Source organism: Anomaloglossus baeobatrachus, chromosome 11 (genome assembly GCF_048569485.1).
Source record: "Anomaloglossus baeobatrachus isolate aAnoBae1 chromosome 11, aAnoBae1.hap1, whole genome shotgun sequence".
NCBI classification, from domain to species: Eukaryota; Metazoa; Chordata; class Amphibia; order Anura; family Aromobatidae; genus Anomaloglossus; species Anomaloglossus baeobatrachus.
In genome coordinates this window covers 176,106,806-176,132,176 of record NC_134363.1, presented here as the reverse complement: position 1 = coordinate 176,132,176, position 25,371 = coordinate 176,106,806, and the positions used below count along the sequence as shown (strand labels likewise).

Here is a 25,371-nt window from a genome sequence, read left to right as displayed (position 1 = left end):
ATGAATGACATGCGAGGGCAGTGAAAACGAAAGTAGGCCTCCGGCGAAGCCGGGGCCTAAATTTAAGCTGTGTGGCCGGCGCGCAGGCACCATCGGCGCGGTTCTCAGGCGAAAGCCAGAGAACCGGCCGGAAATGTTAGAAAACGCAATCAGCACACTCTCCCACCATAATAAAATACAGGGACCCCCAGAATATATACGTCTCAAATACTTAGCTTTCTGAGACGCAGGGCCAGTTCCCTGAGGGATGAGTGCTCCGTCCAGCAGGATCCTGAAGGGCTGCGGATGGAGACCGGTCTCCTGCAAAGCATGGAGAACCGTGCTGGCTCCCACTTCAAGCCCGAGGGATGGTGAAGGAGCACAGCATGTAAGGCTCCAGCCTTGTAATCAACCTTAACAGCACCGCCGACACAGTGGGGTGAGAAGGGACATGCCGGGGTCCAGGATTGGACCCGCTTTTCTTCAAACTCTTTCCAAAAATGAAAAAAAATCAGATGAGAATGCATGTGTGGATGTATGCCTCCTGAACACAAAGCAATGAACTGGCTAGATCTGGTGTCTCCAGGGGGTGTATAGGCTCAGAGGGAGGAGCTACACGTTTGAGTGTAGTACTTTGTGTGTCCTCCGGAGGCAGAAGCTATACACCCAATGTCTGGGTCTCCCAATACGGAACGATAAAGAAAGTTGCAATACCCTCCCAAATGGCCAAAAGTTGCAATTTCCCCCCCCCCCCCCAAAAGGAACAAATTTGCTCCCAAACGGCCAAAAGTTGCAATACCCCCCAAAGGAACAAATTCACCTGCAAACGGCCAAAAGTTGCAATACCCCCAAAAGAACAAATTTGTTCCTAAACGTTGCAATACCGCCACAAAGGAACAAATTCGCTCCCAAACGGTCAAAAGTTGCAATACCCCCTGAAAGCAACAAATTGTTTCCCAAATGGCCAAAAGTTGCAATACCCATATAATATATCTAATATATAAAGCTGAGTGTATGTGTGTGTGTGCGTGCGTGCGTCCGGGATTGGCATCTGCACGGTCGCAGCTACAGCCACAAAATTTTGCACACTCACACTTCTGGACCCCAAGAGCGTCATAGTATTGATGGGAAATTTTAACCTCGCGCTTAACAGTTATTCACCAAAAAACCTGCCTCCATTAAAGTGAATGGAGCTGGGAGCCACAGTGCAGCCAGAACTTCAGAAGAATGCGCAGCCACGCCCTTATATGGAATGTTGGCGTGTCACAATGCAGCCAGGGAAAGAGACAAACACAGACAGGGAAAGAAACAGACATAGACAGGGTAAGAGACAGACACAGAGACAGACACAGACAAAGAGACAGACTGACAGGGAAAGAGAGAGACAGGTTAAGAGACAGACAGGGTAAGAGACAGACAAAGACAGGTAAAGAGAGACAGACAGACACAGGGAAAGTGACAGAGGGAAAGAGACAGACAGGGAAAGAGACAGAGATAGATAGACAGGCAGGGAAAGAGATTGAGACAGACGGAGAAAGAGATAGAGACAGTCAGAGACAGACAGGGAAAGAGACAGACAAAGAGATAGAGAGATATATACAGAGGGGGAGACAGACAGAGAATGGGAGAGAAACAGAGAGACAGTTACTATCCCGGGCATGAATACATTCTAAAATATTATATATATATATATATATATATATATATATATATATATATATATATATATATATATATATATATATATATATATATATATATATATATATATATATATATATATAATGTCTGCCCATCTCACAAATATCCAAATATAGAAGGAGTAGGGCACAACTGCAAACTGAACACATGGCCACCCACTGAAGAGCACTAATTGATGAAGCAACCAGGAGGCCCATGGTGTCTGGAGGAGCCGCAGAGATCCACAGCTCGACATGCCGATCAGCTCAACTCACCAGTCTAACCCTGCTCCCTCCTTCTAAATGTTAATCACCTGCCCCCCCCTATCCATCTTTCTCCACATCCACCATGCACAGGATAACTGCACTTGATAAATCCTTGCTAATAACCGAATCTGCAGCTTTATATGACAACCCATTAACCATAATGATGGCTGGACCATATACAACAAGATCTATATATTGTGTCCCCCCTTTTTCCTAATAGATTGTAAGCTTGTGAGCAGGAACCTCACTCCTGGAACTGTTTGACTATTTGTTACTTTGTTTTATTTTTATTGTTTGTACAAGTCCCTCCTTAAATATAAGGTAATGCAGAATATTTTGGCATGATATAAATAAATATTATAGCAGGGGCAGAGAAGCTGGTCAGAGGGGATGGGAAGACGGATGGAGTTACAATATAGGGCAACCCTAGAAGAAAAGTGGTTAGAGGATGCAAGAGACTCGAGAGTGGGACGTAGGTTCATCTTCCGGAGACACAGGAAGGCCTCACGTCATGTTTCATACTCGGGCTGAATTCCGATGCCCGGATGTTATAGGGGATGTCCGGTCTGCAATGATGATTGCAGTCCCTGTAAGGGTCACTATGTGACTGCAGACTTTAGAATCCCCTCAGCGCACACACTGTGTACTGCGAGGAGTTTCTGCGATGGGTACGGTGATCGCACGACCATAACTGTACGCTATTGCATGTTCCCAACCAGAACCAGATTAGTGGGCGCAGCCTCACAATACAAGTGTATTGAGCAAGGCCGTGCCCACTAGTTGGGTTCTTGAGCGGAACATGCATAGCGTACGGTTGTGGTCGCGTGATCACCGTTCCCACCTCAGACACTAGCGAATCGTTGCAGCACAGTTTGTGCACAGGGAGGACTCACGAGTCTGCGGTCACAGAGTCACTGCAGGCTTATTTTAGACTAGACAAACACTTTAAGATCTAATGGAATATTTGCTTATTAAAGTTGAATAAAAAGATTCATAAGACCCCAGTCCAGTGTCCACGTCGGCGGTCCATGACTGCCACACCAGAGCCCTGTGAATCGTGTCCTCCCTGCAGAGCAAGGCACACATGACGTCGCTTTGGGCCTACTAATCAGAAGAGGCAGGTAGAAGGTTCACATCACATACGGTTCCGGATATATGAAGCTTTTTAGTGCAAATTTTTATGTTCTTTACTAAGTGGGCTCACAGCATTATCTGGGAGTGTGTCTTTAGGCCTCTTTCACATGTCCGTGAAAATCACGCACGTTTTTCACGGACGTGTCAAAGGTGCGTATTGCCCTCGGTGTGCCGTGTGTATGGCACACGTGTGTTCTCCGTGACAACACACGGAGAACGGGAACTTTCTGCTCACCTGTCCCTGGCTTCGCTGTCCGTGATGCTGATCTTCGGTCTCCGGTCCTGCCGACTCCCCGCTGCTGCTGCTTCCGGCCGCAGTAAAGTGAATATGCAATGAGCATAATGAGCGGTGGTTGGAAGCAAGTGACAGCAGCGGCAGAGACTGCAGGGCAGGAGAAGGTGAGTAATGTTGTTTTTGTTTTGTTTTTTTTTTATCGCAGACATGCGTTTTCTCCGGTGCGTGTCACATGGAACACATCCATGTGGTCAGTTTGTGTTACGTGTGACACCCGTGATTGCAGAGAGAAAAATGGACATGTCTACGTGTGGGGCACACATATGCTCCACACGTACACACGGTCCATGGCAGAATGCGCATGTGAGCGCAGACCCATTGATTTTTATGGGTCTACATGTGCCCGTGTCTCCGGTGCGTGAGAAATTGACCAAACACGTACCGTAGGCACGGACATGTGAAAGAGGCCTTAGGCTGCGTTAAATAATTCTAAGCTACGCCCCTTGGTAAAGAAAGCGCTACCAAAGGGTTAATAAATTTAAAAAAAAAAAAAATAAATAAATACTCGTGATCAGCTTAAAAAGAAGGGAATTTTGTTTACTTACCGTAAATTCCTTTTCTTCTAGCTCCAATTGGGAGACCCAGACAATTGGGTGTATAGCTACTGCCTCCGGAGGCCACACAAAGTATTACACTTAAAAGTGTAAACCCCTCCCCTCTGCTATACACCCTCCCGTGCATCACGGGCTCCTCAGTTTTGGTGCAAAAGCAGGAAGGAGGAAACTTATAAATTGGTCTAAGGTAAATTCAATCCGAAGGATGTTCGGAGAACTGAAACCATGACCAAGAACAATTCAATCTGAACAACATGTGTACACAAAGAAATAACAGCCCGAAGGGAACAGGGGCGGGTGCTGGGTCTCCCAATTGGAGCTAGAAGAAAAGGAATTTACGGTAAGTAAACAAAATTCCCTTCTTCTTTGTCGCTCCATTGGGAGACCCAGACAATTGGGACGTCCAAAAGCAGTCCCTGGGTGGGTAAAAGAATACCTCGGTAAAAGAGCCGTAAAACGGCTCCTTCCTACAGGTGGGCAACCGCCGCCTGAAGGACTCGCCTACCTAAGCTGGCATCTGCCGAGCGTAGGTATGCACTAGATAGTGCTCCGTGAAAGCGTGCAGACTCAACCAGGTAGTCGCCTGACACACCTGCTGAGCCGTAGCCTGGTGCAGCAACGCCCAGGACGCACCCACGGCTCTGGGAGAATGGGCCTTCAGCCTTGAAGGAACCGGAAGCCCAGCAGAACGGTAGGCTTCAAGAATTGGTTCCTTGATCCACCGAGCCAAGTTGACTTGGGAGCTTGCGACCCTTTACGCTGGCTAGCGACAAGGACAAAGAGCGCATCCGAGCGGCGCAGGGGCGCCGTACGAGAAATGTAGAGTCTGAGTGCTCTCACCAGACCTAACAAGTGCAAATCCTTTTCACGTTGGTGAAGCGGATGAGGACCAAAAGAAGGTAAGAAGATATCCTGATTGAGATGAACAGAGGATACCACCTTCGGGAGAAATTCCAGAACCGAACGCAGAACCAGCTTGTCCCGGTGAAACACCAGGAAGGGGGACTTTGCATGACAGCGCTGCTATGTCAGACATTCTGCGGAGTGATGTGACTGCCACTAGAAAGACCACCTTCTGCGAAAGGCGTGAAAGAGAATATCCCTCATTGGCTCGAAGGGTGGTTTCTGAAGAGCCGGTATCACCCTGTTCCGATCCCAGGGTTCTAGCCGACGCTTGTAAGGAGGGACTATGTGGCAACCCCCCTGCAGGAACGTGCGTACCTGAGGGAGTTTGGCTAGACGCTTTTGAAAAAAAAACACAGAAAGCGCCGAAACTTGTCCCTTAAGGGAACCGAGAGACAACCCCTTTTCCATTCCGGATTGAAGGAAGGACAGAAAGTGGGCAAGGCGAATGGCCAGAGAGTAAAACTCTGATCAGAGCACCAGGATAAGAAGATCTTCCACGTCCTGTGGTCGATCTTGGCGGACGTTGTTTCCTGGCCTGTCTCATAGTGGCAATGACCTCTTGAGATAACCCTGAAGACGCTAGGATCCAGAACTCAATGGCTACGCAGTCAGGTTGAGGGCCGCAGAATTCAGATTGGAAAAAACGGCCCTTGAGACAGCAAGTCTGGCCGGTCTGGTAGTGTCCACGGTTGGTCTACCGTGAGATGCCACAGATCCGGGTACCACGACCTCCTCGGCCAGTCTAGAGCGACGAGGATGGAGCGGTGGCAGTCGGATCTGATCCTGCGTAACACTCTGGGCAGCAGTGCCAGAGGAGGAATACGTGAGGCAGTGGAAACTGCGACCAATCCTGAACTAATGCGTCTGCCGCCAGAGCTCTGTGATCTTGAGAACGTGCCATGAATGCCGGGACCTTGTTGTTGTGCCGGGACGCCAATAGGTCGACGTCCGGCTTCCCCCAGCGGCAACAAATCTCTTGAAACACGTCCAGTCGAAGAGACCATTCCCCTGCGTCCATGCCCTGGCGACTGAGAAAGTCTGCTTCCCAGTTTTCTACGCCCGGGATGTGAACTGCGGAGATGGTGGAGGCTGTGGCTTCCACCCACAGCAGAATCCGCCGGACTTGCTGGAAGGCTTGCCGACTGCTTGTGCCGCCTTGGTGGTTGATGTATGCCACCGCCGTGGCGTTGTCCGACTGAATTCGGATCTGCCTGCCTTCCAGCCATGGCTGGAACGCTTTTAGGGCTAGAACACTGCCCTTATCTCCAGAACATTGATCTGGATGGAGGACTCTGTTGAGTCCATGTACCCTGAGCCCTGTGGCGGAGGAAGACTCCCTGACAGACTCCCGTCCGCCGTAACCACAGCCCAGGATGTGGGCAGGAAGGATTTTTCCTTCGACAAGAGTGGGAAGAAGCCACCACTGAAGGGAGGCCATGGCTGCCCGAGAAGGAGCAACGTTCTTGTCGAGGGACGTCGATTTGCTGTCCCATTTGCGGAGAAAGTCCCATTAAAGTGGGCGCAGATGAATCTGCGCAAACGGAGCTGCCTCTATTGCTGCCACTAACTTCTCTAGGAAGTGCATGAGGCGCCTCAAAGGGTGTGACTGGGCTCGAAGGAACGATTGCACCCCTGTCTGTAGTGAACGCTGTTTGTCCAGCGGAAGTTTCACTATCGCTGAGAGAGTATGAGACTCCATGCCGAGATATGTCAGTGATTGTGCCGGTGTCAATTTTGACTTTAGGAAAAATTGATGAACCACCCGAATCTCTGGAGAGTCTCTAGAGCAATGTTCAGGCTGTGTTGGCATGCCACCCGAGAGGGGGCCTTGACCAGCAGATTGCCTGAGAGAGTAGGACCGTTACCACCGTTGTCATGACCTTGGTGAAGGCCCGTAGGGCTGTCACCAGGCCGAAAGTTAGTGCCACGAACTGAAGGTGTTCGTTCCCAATGGCGAAGCGCAGGAAGCGCTGAAATTCTGGTACAATCGGCACGTGGAGATAAGCATCCCTGATGTCGATTGATGCTAGGAAGCCTCCTTGGGCCATCAAAGACGCTAATTGCGGAGCACAGGATGACCGCATTGATCTGAGACAGAGCAGCTGAGATAGCCTGGAGTGCCCACCCCTGCAAAGGCCGGGGCAACGGACGCGCCTATGGCTTCAAAGATGGATCCCATTAGGAGTTCTATCTGTCTGTCCGTGGCATTCTTGAGCGTGGACCCGCCAGCCACTGCTACTACTGATCTAGCCGCCAGTCCAGAGACTGGAGGGCACCTTATGACACTGAGCCGAAACCTTAACAACGTCAGAGGGGAAGGGACAACGTGTGTTATAAGGCGTTCAGTAAAACGCTTGTCCGGGCTGGACAGTATCTGTGAAGCCTTGAGAGCCACGTCCGGACAGAGTCCTGGGTTGCGAGCTCCGCCCCATCCTCTAGAGGGTCCTCAAGCTGAGACCCTTGAAGAAGTCGGGGAAGATTCCAAGCAAGGCTGCTTAGCCGGACTGGGACTGCGGTTCGTGCTGGAGTTTACCACGTAATAACTAGAGGCCACCCCAGAAACACGCTTCGTCGCAGACCGATAGAGGCCTGGGGCGATCCCGCAGTGCCCGGGCCTGTGTAAGGGGCCGGTCTGGACTGCAAACTCCTAGTCTCTTAGCCGACCATTTGTCCATAGCCTGAGACATGGATAGTGAAAATGACCCAGAGAGTTTCTCAGCAAAGCTGTAACTCTGTCCCTGCCGCCTGGACAGGGAACGCCGGCGAAGTTTTCATCATGCAAACTCTGTCGCTGTCATCTGTGCAGTGCCCGTAATATAGCCGCACAAGAGGTTAAAATATATATATATATATATATATATATATATATATATATTATATTATATATTATATATATATATATATACATACACACACACTGCGGCACCAAGGGGGGGACAACACCTGAAAAACTGGTGCCCCCCAGTGCTCAGTGAGGGGGAAGGAGGATACCAACGTATGCTCCAGCCCTCCCTGCCGACGTCCAGTCGGCCGTCCCGTCGTTACCCCTGACTGGCAGGCCCCAGAACGGGAGTATATGGCACCAGGCCGTAAGAGCCAGGAACTAAATTTAAAAACGCGGCCGGCAGACATGGCGCGGTCGGCGCGGTAGTCCCAGTCTCACAAACCAGTCAGCAACCGCTGCGGCGTTTGTAACACAGATGCTGCATACACTGTGCCTTGCAGGGCTCTGTCTGCGGGAATCCGGTGGTCTATAGTGATCAGTGAGGGGGGGCGGAGGACAGCGAGGTGTGCTCCAGCCCTCACTGTCGGCAACATACCGACCATCCCGCCCTTCTCCCTGACTGGCAGGCTCAGGGGCGGGAGTGTAACACACTAGGCCGCAAAAGCCGGGAACTAAAGTAAAAACCGCGGCCGGCAAACAGGCACGGTCGGCGCGGTAGTCCCGGACAAAAAATGCACACCGCAGTCGCAGCTGCGTCTGAGGCCAAGGTGCTTCATGCACCGTCCCAACGGGGACACAGAGTACCTGTAGATGCAGGGTCATGTCCCTGACGATACTCCGTCTCCTGTCCTGCAGGGGCTGCGGATGTGGCTTGTAGCCACCAGATTCTCTGCCCCGGGTCTCCCTCAGCTGCAGCCAGAAGTTGCTGAAAAACATGGCTGACGGCGTTCTCTGAGGAGGAGGGAGGCGTGGGCGTAGTCACAAAAAAGTGCGGGAATCTGGTGCCCCAGCGTGGGTAGTGAGGGGGGCGGAGGACAGCTCAATGTACTACAGCCCTCACTGTCGGCGTCATACCGACCGTCCCGCCCTTTTCCCTGACTGGCAGGTCTGGGGGCGGGAGAATCCCATACTAGGCCGCAAAAGCCGGGGACTAAAGTTAAAATCGCGGCCGGCCGGCAGTGCACGGTCGGCGCGGTAGTCCCGGACCCATACGCACGCCGCAGTCGCTGCAGCGTCTGGGCCCAAGGTGCTTTATGCGCCGTCCCAACGGGGACACAGAGCACCTGGAATATGCGGTACTAGGCCGCAGAAGCCGGGGACTAGAGTTATAAGCGCGTTCAGCGCGGTAGTCCCGGCGCACTAACACGCCCAGCAGTGCTGCAGCGTGTATGACACAAGCGCTCCATGCGCCGTCCCCAAGGGGACACAGAGTACCTCACAGTAGCAGGGCCATGTCCCTGACGATACCCAGCTCCTGTCCAGCAGATTCCCCAGGGGCTGCGGAGGGAGCACGGTCCCAGTGTCTGGAGACCGATTATGGATCCCACTTCACCCAGAGCCCTGCAGGGATGGGGAAGGAAAACAGCATGTTGGCTCCTGCCTATGTACCCGCAATGGGTACCTCAACCTTAACAGCACCGCCGACTAGAGTGGGGTGAGAAGGGAGCATGCTGGGGGCCCTATATGGGCCCACTTTTCTTCCATCCGAAATAGTCAGCAGCTGCTGCTGACTAAGTTGTGGAGCTATGCGTGGATGTGTGCCTCCTTCGCACAAAGCATAAAAACTGAGGAGTCCGTGATGCACGGGAGGGTGTATAGCAGAGGGGAGGGGTTTACACTTTTAAGTGTAATACTTTGTGTGGCCTCCGGAGGCAGTAGCTATACACCCAATTGTCTGGGTCTCCCAATGGAGCGACAAAGAAATAACTAGTAATATACACTGCATTGATAATAGTGTGTTTTATAATTTAATATATACTGCAATTTCTTAATGATCATACCATAACTCCCCCCCCATTTGTTCCCCTCTATTTTGGCATCCGTTTCTTTTGTGCTACCTAGCAAAAATTATAATTCTTAAAAAAAAAAAAAGTTGCTTAATTTTTTCCATCCAAACTCTTGCATAGAAGCAGTGACAACATTTCACCCAGTGTGAAAGTTATTGCCAGTGATGGATTCTGTGCCAAATTTATCACAGAATGGAAATACAGTGGGACACTTGTTAGCAGATCGGTCCTCTTACCCGAGATACACTGAGGTCACAGCTGGAGACGCCGCGCACCCCTTGTAGCTGAGCCGTCAGAATCAGTTTGTGCGGTTTCCCGGACCCGTCCTTTATCACAGTGAGTTCATGCTGTGGGGGGGCCGGCGGCTGCTCCTCACTCAGTTCTGTGCTGGACATCACTTCTATCAGGCCCACTTTTGGCTTAGTCTTGTTCTCAGTCATTATCTTGATGGATTGTTCAGGTTTCTCCTCTTCTTCTTTCATGGTTATGTTTCTTAATTGTTCCAGTAATGATCTGTCTGGGACTGAGGGGGAAAAAAAAACAAACCAATGTTAATAATATCCTGTACAAAATACTTCAGTATGTAAGTGTGAAGGTAGCCTAAGCTATAAATTGTTTGTTCAAACGTAATAAGAATATCTGTGTATGTAAATAATCAAAATGTAGATGTAGTTGCATAATTATCTGTGTGTCTATATGACAATCGCACAGACAATTCTAAACCGTATATACAAGAAAGAGTTAACCAAGCTACAAATGAACAAAGGAGATATTTATTAAGTTAATTGGGAGCCTTATCAGTAGTTTCACACACAGAAAGAAGGAATACTGAGCAGAGAGGTATTTTATAACATACTGGGAAAAACTAAGGAGTTGAATACTTCCTAATCACTGTTCTAGTTCCAAGATCAATGTTGCATTCTGTATAATTGAGTCTTTTCCAATACACGAGTCGAGTCTATGACATAGACTCATACAGGAAACAGGTCTTGTGTGATCATTGTCTGATTCATTAATATCTGTGCAGATATATAGCTAATTCGATCCGTGCCTCTGATACTCTGAATGATGATACCATTAGCTATCTTCACCTAAATTTCTCCCTTGACAAAAGAAACCTCCTTGTCCTGGAGGAAATCAGCAAGGTCCTATGAGCCCACAACTGCAAACACAAGTGCCAATACCTTTCCTTTAGTGGGGTATTATACTGAAAAATAAGCTCAATTCAGCAATAGATAAAGAGCTGCAGATTTTGGGGATGGGTAAAACTTTATTTATATGGTAAGTTATCCTCCTCTGGAGTTTTGCAGGGGCAGCTGATATAGGAGACCACGGCTGAATGTTTAATATTGTATGAACAGATTGCGTGCTCCGTTTTCATTACTGCAGAACCCATTTATAAGGGTATTCCAGGTCTGCATTCTTCTGCAATGAAGGAGAGCGGGGACGGTGATGTCATGTCTATTACTACCCCCCAGGACAGGGGCACAATTGTCAGATACCATGCAGCCATCCTAATTATTACAATAGGACAGGTACGTGATAACTGCGGCTCTGGCAGGCATCGGGAACAGACCTGAGGTCACCAGTCGTCCTCTTCTCTAGATGCAGAAGCTCAAAGACGTGTTCCTGTTTCAGAAAATTGTTATTTTGCTGCAGATAACCTGTGAAAAAGCTCATAACAAATATGCAACCTGTGAACTTAATGGGAACCTGTCAGGTGCAATATGCACCCAGAGACACGAGCAGTTCTGGGTACATATTACTAATCCCTGCCTAACCGTCCCTGTATACACCAGCCTAGATAAAGAGATCTATAGAAAAAGTATTTCTAAAGATATTTTACCGTATGGTAATGAGCGAGGGCAGTAGTCACCTGGGCGTTAGTTCCCCAGCCAGTCGCCCCTCATTAGCATGTTAATACACCTCTGTGGGTCTGCTATCATGCTAATGAATACGCAGCGTCAGAGGATGATTCACTCACCTCTCTGCCGCCATTGCGTCCCAGGGGGGATTTTGGCTCAGTGCGTATGACCCCGGAGTTTGGGTCATGCGCACTACTTCAGTTTGAAGCCAGGACACGTACACCCGGATTCATAATGCGCATGACCTAAACTCCAGGGTCATGCGCACTAAACCGAAATCCCCCGTCAGACGTGATGGCGGCAGAGAGGCGAGTGACATCATCCTGTGACACTGCGTACTCATTACTATGATAGCACACCCACAGGGGCGTACTAACATGCTAATGAGGACGACGGTCCAGTGAACTAACGCCCAGGGGACTAGTCCCCTCGCTCATTAGCATACGGTAAAAGATCTTTATACATACTTTTTCTAAAGATCTCTTTAGCTATGCTAGTGTACAGGGACAGTTAGGTAGGAATTACTAATATACACCCAGAACTGCTCATGGTTCTGGCTGCATATTGGACCTGACAGGTTCCCTTTAACCTAAGTATTATTAGAACACGTTCACTTGCCTTCCTCCGTTTTCCCTTTTGTCTTTTTTGGCTTCTTTTCTTTCCGTTCTAAGCTGTTCCTCATTTGCTGTGCGGCACCTTTCAGCTTGAATGGGGTGATGCGGTATGAATGGCAGAGGGCGACACGGAGCTGCTGCTCTATGTACTTCATTGCTAGGCGGATGAGCTGGTCCTTTTCTACCGGGTCTTCATCAGCTTTCTTCAGGACTTTTGGGCTGTAGGCAATGCTAATTACTAGCAGAAAAGAAAACATTACATGTAGTTACTACACAGATCCTAATAATAATAATGAATAAGAACAATTGTTTATTATACATTTAAAATTCTTCTCTAATACCTTTACTATACCCAAGCTTTAGCCCCTGTCCATGCATTTAAGAAAAAAATATACCATATTTTTCAGATTATAAGATGCCCTTTTCCTCCCAAAAATTTGGGAGGAAAAAAAAAGAGAATTTTGTTTACTTACCGTAAATTATATAGTTCCGTATTGGGAGACCCAGACCATGGGTGTTTAGCTTCTGCCTCCGGAGGACACACAAAGTAGTACACTTAAAAGTGTAGATCCTCCCTCTGAGCTTATACACCCCCTGGAGAACCAGATCTAGCCAGTTTAGTGCAAAAGCTGAAGGAGAATAGCCACCCACAAGTAAAACAGAGTAAGAACCGGAACAACCGGAGACTCTGTCCACGACAACAGCCGGTGATAACACGCGGAACAAGAAACTGCCAAGAGGCAACAGGGAGGGTGCTGGGTCTCCCAATACGGAACTATAAGAAGAAGGGAATTTTGTTTACTTACCGTAAATTCCTTTTCTTCTAGCTCCAATTGGGAGACCCAGACAATTGGGTGTATAGGCTATGCCTCCGGAGGCCGCACAAAGTATTACACTTAAAAGTGTTAAGCCCCTCCCCTTCTGCCTATACACCCCCCGTGCTCCCACGGGCTCCTCAGTTTTGGTGCAAAAGCAAGAAGGAGGAAAAAGAATCATAAACTGGTTTAAAGTAACTTCAATCCGAAGGAATATCGGAGAACTGAAACCATTCAACATGAACAACATGTGTACACAAAAAAACAGGGGCGGGCGCTGGGTCTCCCAATTGGAGCTAGAAGAAAAGGAATTTACGGTAAGTAAACAAAATTCCCTTCTTCTTTGTCGCTCCATTGGGAGACCCAGACAATTGGGACGTCCAAAAGCAGTCCCTGGGTGGGTAAAATAATACCTCGTAAGAGAGCCGTAAAACGGCCTCTTCCTACAGGTGGGCAACCGCCGCCTGAAGGACTCGTCTACCTAGGCTGGCATCCGCCGAAGCATAGGTATGCACCTGATAGTGTTTCGTGAAAGTGTGCAGGCTCGACCAGGTAGCCGCCTGACACACCTGCTGAGCCGTAGCCTGGTGCCTCAAAGCCCAGGACGCGCCCACGGCTCTGGTAGAATGGGCCTTCAGCCCTGAGGGAACCGGAAGCCCAGCAGAACGGTAAGCTTCGAGAATTGGTTCCTTGATCCACCGAGCTAAGGTTGATTTGGAAGCCTGTGACCCTTTACGCTGGCCAGCGACAAGGACAAAGAGTGCATCCGAGCGGCGCAGGGGCGCCGTACGAGAAATGTAGAGTCTGAGTGCTCTCACCAGATCTAACAAGTGCAAATCCTTTTCACATTGGTGAACTGGATGAGGACAAAAAGAAGGTAAGGAGATATCCTGATTGAGATGAAAGGGGGATACCACCTTAGGGAGAAATTCCGGAACCGGACGCAGAACCACCTTGTCCTGGTGAAAAACCAGGAAAGGGGCTTTGCATGACAGCGCTGCTAGCTCAGACACTCTCCGAAGTGAAGTGACTGCTACTAGAAAAACCACTTTCTGCGAAAGGCGTGAGAGAGAAATATCTCTCATTGGCTCGAATGGTGGTTTCTGAAGAACCAGCAGCACCCTGTTCAGATCCCAGGGTTCTAACGGCCGCTTGTAAGGAGGAACGATGTGACAAACCCCTTGCAGGAACGTGCGTACCTGTGGAAGTCTGGCTAGGCGCTTCTGGAAAAACACAGAGAGCGCTGAGACTTGTCCCTTAAGGGAGCCGAGCGACAAACCCTTTTCCATTCCAGATTGAAGGAAGGACAGAAAAGTGGGCAAGGCAAAAGGCCAGGGAGAAAAACCCTGAGCAGAGCACCACGACAGGAAAATTTTCCACGTCCTGTGGTAGATCTTGGCGGACGTTGGTTTCCTGGCCTGTCTCATAGTGGCAATGACGTCTTGAGATAACCCTGAAGACGCTAAGATCCAGGACTCAATGGTCACACAGTCAGGTTGAGGGCCGCAGAATTCAGATGGAAAAACGGCCCTTGAGATAGCAAGTCTGGTCGGTCTGGTAGTGCCCACGGTTGGCCGACCGTGAGATGCCACAGATCCGGGTACCACGACCGCCTCGGCCAGTCTGGAGCGACGAGGATGACGCGGCGGCAGTCGGCCCTGATCTTGCGTAACACTCTGGGCAACAGTGCCAGCGGAGGAAACACATAAGGGAGCTGAAACTGCGACCAATCCTGAACTAAGGCGTCTGCCGCCAGAGCTCTGGGATCTTGAGACCGTGCCATGAACGTCGGTACCTTGTTGTTGTGCCGGGACGCCATGAGGTCGACGTCCGGCACCCCCCAGCGGCAACAGATCTCCTGAAACACGTCCGGGTGAAGGGACCATTCCCCTGCGTCCATGCCCTGGCGACTGAGATAATCTGCTTCCCAGTTTTCCACGCCTGGAATGTGAACTGCAGAGATGGTGGAGGCCGTGGCTTCCACCCACATCAAAATCCGCCGGACTTCCTGGAAGGCTTGCCGACTGCGTGTGCCGCCTTGGTGGTTGATGTATGCCACCGCTGTGGAATTGTCCGACTGAATTCTGATCTGCTTGCCTTCCAGCCACTGCTGGAACGCCTTCAGGGCAAGATACACTGCCCGTATTTCCAGAACATTGATCTGAAGCGAGGACTCTTGCTGGGTCCACGTACCCTGAGCCCTGTGGTGGAGAAAAAACGCTCCCCACCCTGACAGACTCGCGTCCGTCGTGACCACCTCCCAGGATGGGGGTAGGAAGGATTTCCCCTTCGATAATGAAGTGGAATGAAGCCACCACCGAAGGGAAGCTTTGGTCGCCTGAGAGAGGGAGACGTTCCTGTCGAGGGACGTCGGCTTCCTGTCCCATTTGCGTAGGATGTCCCATTGAAGAGGACGCAGGTGAAACTGCGCGAAAGGAACTGCCTCCATTGCTGCCACCATCTTCCCCAGGAAGTGCATGAGGCGCCTCAAGGGGTGTGACTGGCCTTGAAGGAGAGATTGTACCCCTGTCTGTAGTGACCGCTGCTTGATCAGCGGAAGCTTCACTATCGCTGAGAGGGTATGAAACTCCATGCCAAGGTATGTGAGCGATTGGGCCGGTGTCAGATTTGACTTTGGAAAATTGATGATCCACCCGAAACTCTGGAGAGTCTCCAGGGTAGCGTCGAGGCTGTGTTGGCATGCCTCTTGAGAGGGTGCCTTGATCAGGAGATCGTCCAAGTAAGGGATCACCGAGTGACCCTGAGAGTGGAGGACCGCTACTACAGTAGCCATAACCTTGGTGAAAACCCGTGGGGCTGTTGCCAGGCCGAACGGCAGTGCCACGAACTGCAGGTGTTCGTTTTCTATGGCGAAGCGCAAGAAGCGCTGGTGCTCTGGAGCAATCGGTATGTGGAGATAAGCATCTTTGATATCGATCGATGCAAGGAAATCTCCTTGGGACATTGAGGCGATGACGGAGCGGAGGGATTCCATCCGGAACCGCCTGGTCGTTACGTGTTTGTTGAGAAGTTTCAGGTCCAGGACAGGACGGAAAGACCCGTCCTTCTTTGGGACCACAAACAAGTTGGAGTAAAAACCGTGGCCCTGTTGCTGAAGAGGAACAGGGACCACCACTCCTTCTGCCTTCAGAGTGCCCAGCGCCTGCAGAAGAGCCTCGGCTCGCTCGGGAGGCGGGGATGACCTGAAGAATCGAGTCGGGGGACGAGAGGTGAACTCTATCTTGTAACCGTGAGACAGAATGTCTCTCACCCAACGGTCTTTTACCCATGGCAGCCAGGCGTCGCAAAAGCGGGAGAGCCTGCCACTGACCGAAGATGCGGAGTGAGGAGGCCGAAAGTCATGAGGAAGCCGCTTTGGTAGCGGCACCTCCGGTGGCCTTTTTAGGACGTGACTTAGACCGCCATGCGTCAGAGTTCCTTTGATCTTTCTGAGGCCTTTTGGACGAGGAGAATTGGGACCTGCCCGCGCCCCGAAAGGACCGAAACCTCGACTGCCCCTTCCTCTGTTGGGGTATGTTCGGTTTGGGCTGGGGTAAGGATGTATCCTTTCCCTTGGATTGTTTGATGATTTCATCCAAACGCTCGCCAAACAATCGGTCACCAGAAATTGGCAAACTGGTTAAGCGCTTTTTGGAAACAGAATCTGCCTTCCATTCCCGTAGCCACAAGGCCCTGCGGAGTACCACCGAATTGGCGGTTGCAACCGCCGTACGGCTCGCAGAGTCCAGGACAGCATTAATAGCGCAAGACGCAAATGCCGACGTCTGAGTGGTTATGGACGCCACCTGTGGCGCGGACGTGCGTGTGGCTGCGTCAATTTGCGCTTGACCTGCTGAGATAGCTTGTAGCGCCCATACGGCTGCGAACGCTGGGGCAAAAGAAGCGCCGATAGCTTCATAGATGGATTTCAACCAGAGTTCCATCTGCCTGTCAGTGGCATCTTTGAGTGAAGCCCCATCTTCCACTGCAAGTATGGATCTAGCTGCCAGTCTGGAGATTGGAGGATCCACTTTGGGACACGGAGCCCAACTTTTGACCACGTCAGGGGGAAAAGGATAACGTGTATCCTTAAGGCGCTTAGAAAAACGCTTATCTGGACAAGTATGGTGATTCTGGACTGCCTCTCTGAAATCAGAGTGGTCCAGAAACATACTCGGTGTACGCTTGGGAAACCTGAAACGGAATTTCTCCTGCTGAGAAGCTGACTCCTCCGCCGGAGGAGCTGAGGGAGAAATATCCAACATACGATTGATGGACGCAATAAGGTCGTTCACTATGGCGTCCCCGTCCGGAGTATCAAGATTGAGAGCGGCCTCAGGATCAGAATCCTGATTAGCTGTCTCCGCATCATCAACCAGAGATCCCTCTGAGACCCTGCACAATATGATGATGTCGAGGGAAAATCTAAGCGAGCTCGCTTAGTCGGTCTGGGGCTGGGGTCTGTGTCAGAACCCTCAGCCTGGGATCCATGAGATACCCCGGGAGGACATTGTTGGTCCAGCTGAGGTGGGCCAGGGAACAAAGATTCAACAGAGTCCCTGTGCTGAGATACCGGCCTGGACTGCAAGGCTTCTAGTATCTTAGCCATAGTCTCAGAGAGTTTTGCAAACTCCGTCCCCGTCACCTGAACAGTGTTAGCAGGTGGCTCCCCCTGGGCCCCTCTTAGCAAAGGCTCCGGCTGAGTAAGTGCCACAGGGGCCGAACAGTGCACACAATGAGGGTCAGTGGAACCTGCCGGTAGCGGGGTCGTACATGCGGCGCAGGCAACATAATAAGCCTGTGTTTTGGCACCCCTGCCTTTCGTGGGCGCCATGCTATTATCTTCCCTGAGTAACACAATAGGGTATATAGCCAGAAATCAACTGTGCACCATACAGTGTAAAACATATATACCATAAACATATAATGTTACACTACTGCACAATGGGGCTAGCACCACAGGTGCTGCTTACCACCCGCCTAAAGCGGTTGTGAGGCCACCAGAGTCCCTGCCTGGGTCTCCCAGACTTTGTCCCCCTCTGCAGCGTCCGAGGAGCTGACAGGAATGGCTGCCGGCGTCCTGAGGAGAGGAGGGAGCCGTGGGCGTGACCCAGAAAGAGCGGGAACTGGTGCCCGCACTGTGCACAGTGAGAGGGGTGGAGTATGCAAAGCATGCTCCAGCCCTCAGTGCTGCTCGTTCTGTGCAGCGTCCCGCCCTTCCCCTGCCTGTCAGGGCTGTGGGCGGGAGGAAAGGAAACTAGGCCGCAAAAAGCCGGGGACTCTAGTAATAAACGCGGCCGCCGTAAAAGCGCGGCCGGCGTGAAAGTCCCCGGCGCACTACAAGTCCCAGCCGCGCCGCAGTGTTTCCATGGCCGCGGCGGTCAGTGCGGCAGTCCCTATACATAAACACACTCAGCAACGCTGAGTGTGTAATGGCACATATTAACCCAGTCAGCGCCGTGGTCCCCGGTGCACTAGCACATCCAGCAATGCTGGAGTGTTGCTGTGCGCTGTCCCCACAAGGATACAGAGTACCTCCAAGTAGCAGGGCCATGTCCCTGAACGATTCCCGGCTCCTATCCAGCAGGCTCCACAGGAGTTGTGGATGAAGCACGGTCTCAGTGCCTGGAGACCGATAGGATCCCACTTCACCCAGAGCCCTGAGGGGGATGGGGAAGGAAAACAGCATGTGGGCTCCAGCCTCCGTACCCGCAATGGATACCTCAACCTTACAACACCACCGACAAGAGTGGGGTGAGAAGGGAGCATGCTGGGGGCTCTATATGGGCCCACTTTTCTTCCATCCGACATGGTCAGCAGCTGCTGCTGACCAATCTATGGAGCTGTGCGTGCATGTCTGCCTCCTTCGCACAAAGCAAAAAACTGAGGAGCCCGTGGGAGCACGGGGGGTGTATAGGCAGAAGGGGAGGGGCTTAACACTTTTAGTGTAATACTTTGTGCGGCCTCCGGAGGCATAGCCTATACACCCAATTGTCTGGGTCTCCCAATGGAGCGACAAAGAAAAAGAATTTACGTAAGTAAACAAAATTCTCTTTTTCTTTATCGTTCCTATGGGAGACCCAGACCATGGGACGTCTCAAAGCAGTCCATGGGTGGGAAATAAACAGAAAAACTAAGAAGTAGGCGGAGCCTAACTTCACAAATGGGCGATAGCCGCCTGAAGGATGCGTCTGCCCAAGCTCGCATCTGCCGAAGCATGAGCATGCACTTGGTAGTGCTTCGAAAAGGTATGCAGGCTAGTCCAAGTGGCAGCCTGACAGACTTGCTGAGCCGTAGCCTGGTGCCTGAAAGCCCAAGAGGCACCGACAGCTCTGGTCGAATGTGCCTTGATCCCCGGCGGGGGAGGCACCTGAGTACTCTGGTAGGCGTCCGAAATGGTCGACCTAATCCAACGGGCTAAGGTCGGCTTAGAAGCAGAGGCCCTTGCGCCGGCCTGTGGTTAGCACAAAAAGAGAAGTGCACCGCCTAAGAGCAGCGGTGCGAGACACATAGATCCGGAGAGCACGCACCAGATCCAGAGTATGCAACGCTTTTTCAAAGCGATGAACAGGAGCCGGACAAAAGGAAGGTAGGGTAATGTCCTGGTTAAGGTGGAAAGGAGAGACCACCTTAGGAAGAAAGTCCGGAGTCGGACGGAGAACCACCTTGTCTTGATGAAAAACCAAAAAAGGTGACTCCGAGGAGAGCGCAGCCAAATCAGAGACTCTCCTGAGGGAAGTTATGGCCACCAGAAAGGCCACTTTCTGTGAAAGACGAAACAAAGAAACCTCCCTAAAGGGCTCAAAGGGGGGTTTCTGCAAAACCGTGAGAACCAAATTAAGGTCCCAGGGATTTAAGGGCCGCCGGTAAGGCGGAATGATGTGAGACGCGCCCTGCATGAAGGTGCGGACCTGAGCCAGCCGAGCGAGACGCCGCTGGAACAGCACTGATAGAGCTGAGACTTGTCCCTTGAGAGAGTTGAGGGACAGTCCTAGCTGCAGACCGGACTGTAGAAAGGACAGAAGGGTCGGCAAGGAGAATGGCCAAGGAGGATGGCCGGAAGAGCGACACCAGGACAGGAAAATTTTCCAAGTCCTGTGATAGATCTTGGCGGAGGAAGACTTACGGGCCCGAGTCATAGTGGAGATAACTTCAGGAGGAATACCAGAAGCCGTCAAAATCCAGGACTCAAGAGCCACGCCGTCAATTTGAGAGCCGCAGAATTCAGGTGGAAAAACGGACCTTGCGAGAGAAGGTCTGGACGGTCCGGGAGATGCCACGACACCTCTACGGACAGATGGAGCAGGTCTGGGTACCAAGCTTGCCTGGGCCAGTCCGGTGCAATGAGGATGACTCGACGACCCTCCATTCTGATCTTGCGCAGGACTCTGGGCAAGAGAGCTAGAGGGGGAACACGTAGGACAGACGAAACTGGGACCAGTCTTGCACCAGAGCGTCCGCGGCGAAGGCCTGAGGATCGTGGGAGCGAGCCACGTAAACCAGAACTTTGTTGTTGTGACGGGATGCCATTAGATCCACGTCCGGAGTGCCCCACTTGCGGCAGATTGACTGAAACACTGCCGGGTGCAGGGACCACTCGCCACCGTCCACGGATTGACGGCTGAGATAATCTGCCTCCCAGTTTTCTACGCCTGGGAGGTGGACTGCGGATATGGTGGACTTGGAGTCCTCCGCCCATTGAAGAATGCGTTGGACCTCCAACATTGCCAGGTGGCTGCGTGTCCCGCCTTGGTGATTGATGTAGGCAACCGCTGTTGCGTTGTCTGACTGGACTCGAATGTGCTTGCCCGCCAACAGGTGGTGAAAGGCTAGGAGAGCTAGAAGCACAGCTCTGGTTTCCAGCACATTGATTGAAAGGGCTGACTCGGACGGAGTCCAAGTGTCCTGTGCTCTGTGGTGGAGATATACCGCTCCCCAGCCGGATAGGCTGGCATCCGTGGTGAGAATCACCCAGGACGGACTCAGAAAGGAGCGCCCTTGGGACAGTGAGAGGGGTCGAAGCCACCACTGAAGAGAGCTCCTGGTCCGTGGCGACAGAGCCACTAACCTGTGTAAGGAGGAAGGCCGCTTGCCCCAACAGCGGAGAATATCCAGCTGCAGAGGACGCAGATGGAACTGGGCAAAGGGAACCGCCTCCATGGAGGCCACCATTTGACCCAGCACCTGCATCAGGCGCCTGAGGGTTGTTAAAGCCGGGCTCTTGTTTCCTCTCAGGTAGCTGGGACGTCGGCCGGTTGTGAGAGCACGCTTAAAACACCATGACAGACAGGAGTCTATAGTGATTCAAATTAGCTCTGCCCCTTTATTGGATCTGAAGGTTTCTTTATACCTTTCAAGCTGATTACGCAATATGAGACATGTGATATAGTTACATAACTTTAGATAGATAACAAATATAGTCATTTTGGGAGGATATAAGCATGATATCATCACATAAGGAAAGGATTAATATTTCAAGCCAAAGAGATATGTAATAAAAAGTGTTTCAAGAGATGTGATCAATCAAACCTTGTCAAACAAGCTCCAGGTCAAGATGACCGTATAAACAATAAAAGAATAGCAGATGTGGAATAGAACATCAATTACTCATTCCAAGCTTGCATAACGGATTGTGTAACTGATTACATAACTATATTAGAATATAATGAACTTTTGTCTAACTATTTGAGGAGTAACTATCAAGGAGACAAAATGGCTTCTCTAACAATGTATAAGGGCGGGGCCGCAGCAGAGAGCGCACCGCTAGCCGGAGAGACTGCTGTTTGATTAAGGGCAACTTCACAAGTGCCGGCAAAGTCTCGAACTGCATCCCTAGGTACGTGAGACTCTGGGTCGGAGTCAGGGTGGACTTGGGAAGATTGACAAGTCACCCGAATTGGGCTAGAGTGGCGAGAGTGAGCGAGACACTCCGCTGACAGTCTGCGCTGGATGGAGCCTTGACCAGAAGATCGTCCAGATAAGGAAGCACTGCCAACCCCTGGAGGTTGAAAACTCGGGTTCGTGAGCACGTGTTGGGAATAGAAGCCGCACGGGAACACACCGATATTTCCACTCTCAAGACAATTCCACGGCACTTCAAACTCTTCCATGAGTGTGATTCGAGGGGGTTTTTAGTCCGTGGAATTGATACCTTGGAGGTGGATGTTCGTGGGGGTAGTCAGTCAGCGACTGGCACAGTTGGAGACGCAATGGATTTGGCGTCTTCGTACAGTGCAGCCCCAGGGCCTTAATGAAAACATGAGTTTTACTTCGTTTTTGTAATTGTTGTGGTGTTTGTTTGATTTTAATTGTTTTTAATTTTACTTTTTTAGGCCTAATGGTAGTAAATATATTGGTACGTGTCATCTGTATTGGCGATTGATTTCTTGTCATCATGCTGTATATATGGGATGTGTACATGGATGGATTCCCTCCGACTGCAGCGTATCATCTGGATATTCCTCATATATTTTCTATCTCTTCTATTAGTTTTGTTTTGTATATTCTTCTTTTATATATATATGTGTATATATATATATATATATATATATATATATATATATATATATATATATATATATATATATATATATATATATATATATATATATATATATATATCTATCTTTTTTCTAATATCTGCTATGATAAACATATGCTTATTTCTATTCATGCATTATATGTGATTTGTGCATTGTGTAATTATCTTTATTGATGTACTGTATATAATGTATGTGTTTGTCTTGCATGGTATTGTTGTAACGTTATTATTATATAACTTGTGTTATGATGGAACTGATGGTACGCTTATGTTCTGCAGAGGTAATTAGTGGGCCTCATCCTATGCCTTTCCCCTGCATAAACAGCCCCGATAGACTATATCTATTTCTATTTTATCCCCCTCCTGGCTGGGTGGTTGACGCATGCGCCGCTTGCCTGGGAGTCCTGTTCCCGCGGGTGCGTCTCTATGGCTACGGGGAAGCCGGGTGTTTTTACCCGGCGTCCTGTGGGGCCATGACGCGCTTGCGGGGCGGGACTTCCGGTCGGCCGGCGGCGGATGCGTCTAATGATCTGCCCAATCAGCTGGGGGATGAAGGCCTATTGTAACGGCACCCCCGCATGTTCCGGTCACGCCCCCTGACGAAGGTACACTCCGAAATGCGCATCGGGCGCATTCCGCCTGCAAACCATACATCGTAGGTAATGTCTTATTCATCATTTGGTCTGTCCAGAGAGTGGGCTTAGCCCCTCTAGGTGGGAACACAAATCTTTTTTTCCCGCTGTAATTATGATGGTGGTCGCTGGCCATTAGTGTATGTGTAGTGTTGGTGCTTTAATCCTTGCTACCCGGTGGCACTATTGGCCATATTGCCCCGTGGTGCTAGATGCTTTTTTGCACTAACACTTGGACGTACTGTGGCTTGTGATTTATTTAACATCTCCGTTAAAGCGAGCACACGACTGGTAATCGCTGTGAGGTTATGCCTATGTGGTTTGTCTGCACTAAGTCATGATATTATGGCTTGTGTGTGTCCACCCACTATAGTTTTTCTAAACACATTTATCTATATAGGCATATATCATTAACCTCTGTACTCTATCCTGCATGATACACCCATTGACTTCTATGGAAGATATTCCACCGACTTCCATGTGGATTCTAGTGTGTGTGTATGCATTTGCATGCGTATAACTATATGTAGGGTATTTCCATATTGCTGCTTATACCGCTGTTTATTATATGTGTTGATCCTTTATAAAATTTGTTCTATATGCATGCAAACCACCCTTGAATTTTCCATATATGGTGTCTGTATGCTGTGACCTCTTTACTAGAGCTCGCAGAGGATATGGTCCTTTTGGATCAGCACATGGGTAACTTTGGGTGTGATGCATGGGCATATGGATGAGTACTAATACATTGGTATGCCTTATTGAGGTAATTTTTGTATGTACTCTATCCTGCATGACGCATTCATTCACTTCCATGGAAGATATCTTATTGACTTCCATGTGGATTTCAACATATGTGTATGCAATTGCATGCGTATAATTACATGTGGGGTATTTCCATATTGCTGCTCATGCCGTGGTTTCTCATGTGTATTGATCCTTTATGAAATTTGGATTATATACATACAAACCACCTCTGAAATTCTTATATATAGAGTTTGTATGTTGTGACCTCCTTTATAGAGCTCGCAGAATATACAGTTTCTTATGGATCAGCACATGGGTGACCTTGGTGGTGATGCATAGGCATATGGATGTGTACTAACACACTGGTATGCCTGTGAGGTAATTTTATGCCTCTGCTCTTGCCGCGGTTTCCCCATATGCATTGAATCTGAGTGTAATTTACATCTATACACATATATATCATCTGTTGATGCTTTATTATTACATATGGGGTTCTATGCTGTGGCCTTTAGAGCAGAACCTATATAGAACGTAATTCCCATGGATCACTATGGTAAATCCTCCTTTGATGCGTGAATACGGATGTGCATCTAATACGCAATTGTTATTATAACAAACGGATAACATTTGGAGTCTTTTCCACGTCTTAGGTCCTGTCTCAATCCCTCCTGCTTGGATATTGATATGGATTGTTATGGATATAGCTTATTCTGCTTATTAACTGATGTTCTAGCGGGAGTAGATTGATGCATCGACCTGATGTGGTCTTTCTCCTAACTATAGGACCTCCATCTTTGTTGGATATGACCTTATATCTTGTATTATTGAAGATACTTGGCACACTTTATTCTGTACCTAAATGTTTGCGGTGATGTATACCGTTGTTTTCCTCTCCTTACTTGTCCACACTTTTATTAATATTTACACAAAATAAAAATATGTATTGAACCGCAGATCGCCTCTCTTGTTTTTGTTTTGGTTTCTCCCTCAGCGATTTGGTTCTTGTATTTTAGTCCTTCTGCGTTATATATATGATCTATATTGGTCTATGTATACTATTCCATTGAAACTATAATATGCAGATATTCATACCCATTTCAACCCCTGGAGGTGCAGGACCGCAATCACTGCCGCCATGACCTTGGTGAATACCCGAGGGGCCGTGGCTAACCCGAAGGGGAGAGCCACGAATTGGAAATGATCCTCTCCTATCGCAAAACGTAGGCAACGCTGGTGTGACACTGCGATTGGCACATGCAGATAGGCATCTCTGATGTCGATGGATGCCAGGAAATCCCCCTGGGTCATAGAGGCAATGACTGATAACAGAGACTCGATGCGAAAATGCCGCACCCGGACATGCTTGTTGAGAAGCTTGAGATCCAGGATGGGCCGGAAGGTACCATCCTTTTTTGGAACTAGGAAGAGGTTTGAGTAAAAACCTCTGAACCGTTCTCGAGCAGGAACTGGTACAATCACACCGTTGGCCTGCAAGGATGCCACGGCATGAGAGAAGGCGGCGACCTTGGAGCAGGGGGGCGTTGAGAGAAAAAATCTGTTTGGAGGGCTGGAAGAGAATTCTATCCTGTAGCCGTGAGATATGATGTCTCTC

The 25,371-nt window shown here is 49.8% G+C and overlaps 1 protein-coding gene across 5 annotated transcripts in view; it reads right to left on the bottom strand.

Annotated features, from left to right (window-relative positions):
• Window positions 1-25,371, bottom strand: part of PIH1D2 (PIH1 domain containing 2) — a 178,280-nt gene that overhangs the window by 111,859 nt on the left and 41,050 nt on the right. For all 5 annotated transcript variants that reach the window (XM_075328439.1, XM_075328436.1, XM_075328438.1 and 2 more), the window contains exons 4-5: window positions 12,029-12,262; window positions 9,782-10,068 (exon numbers count right to left, since the gene is read on the bottom strand). In XM_075328439.1, the coding sequence (XP_075184554.1) occupies window positions 9,782-10,068; window positions 12,029-12,262 (521 nt within the window). The remainder of the gene's footprint in view (window positions 1-9,781; window positions 10,069-12,028; window positions 12,263-25,371) is intronic.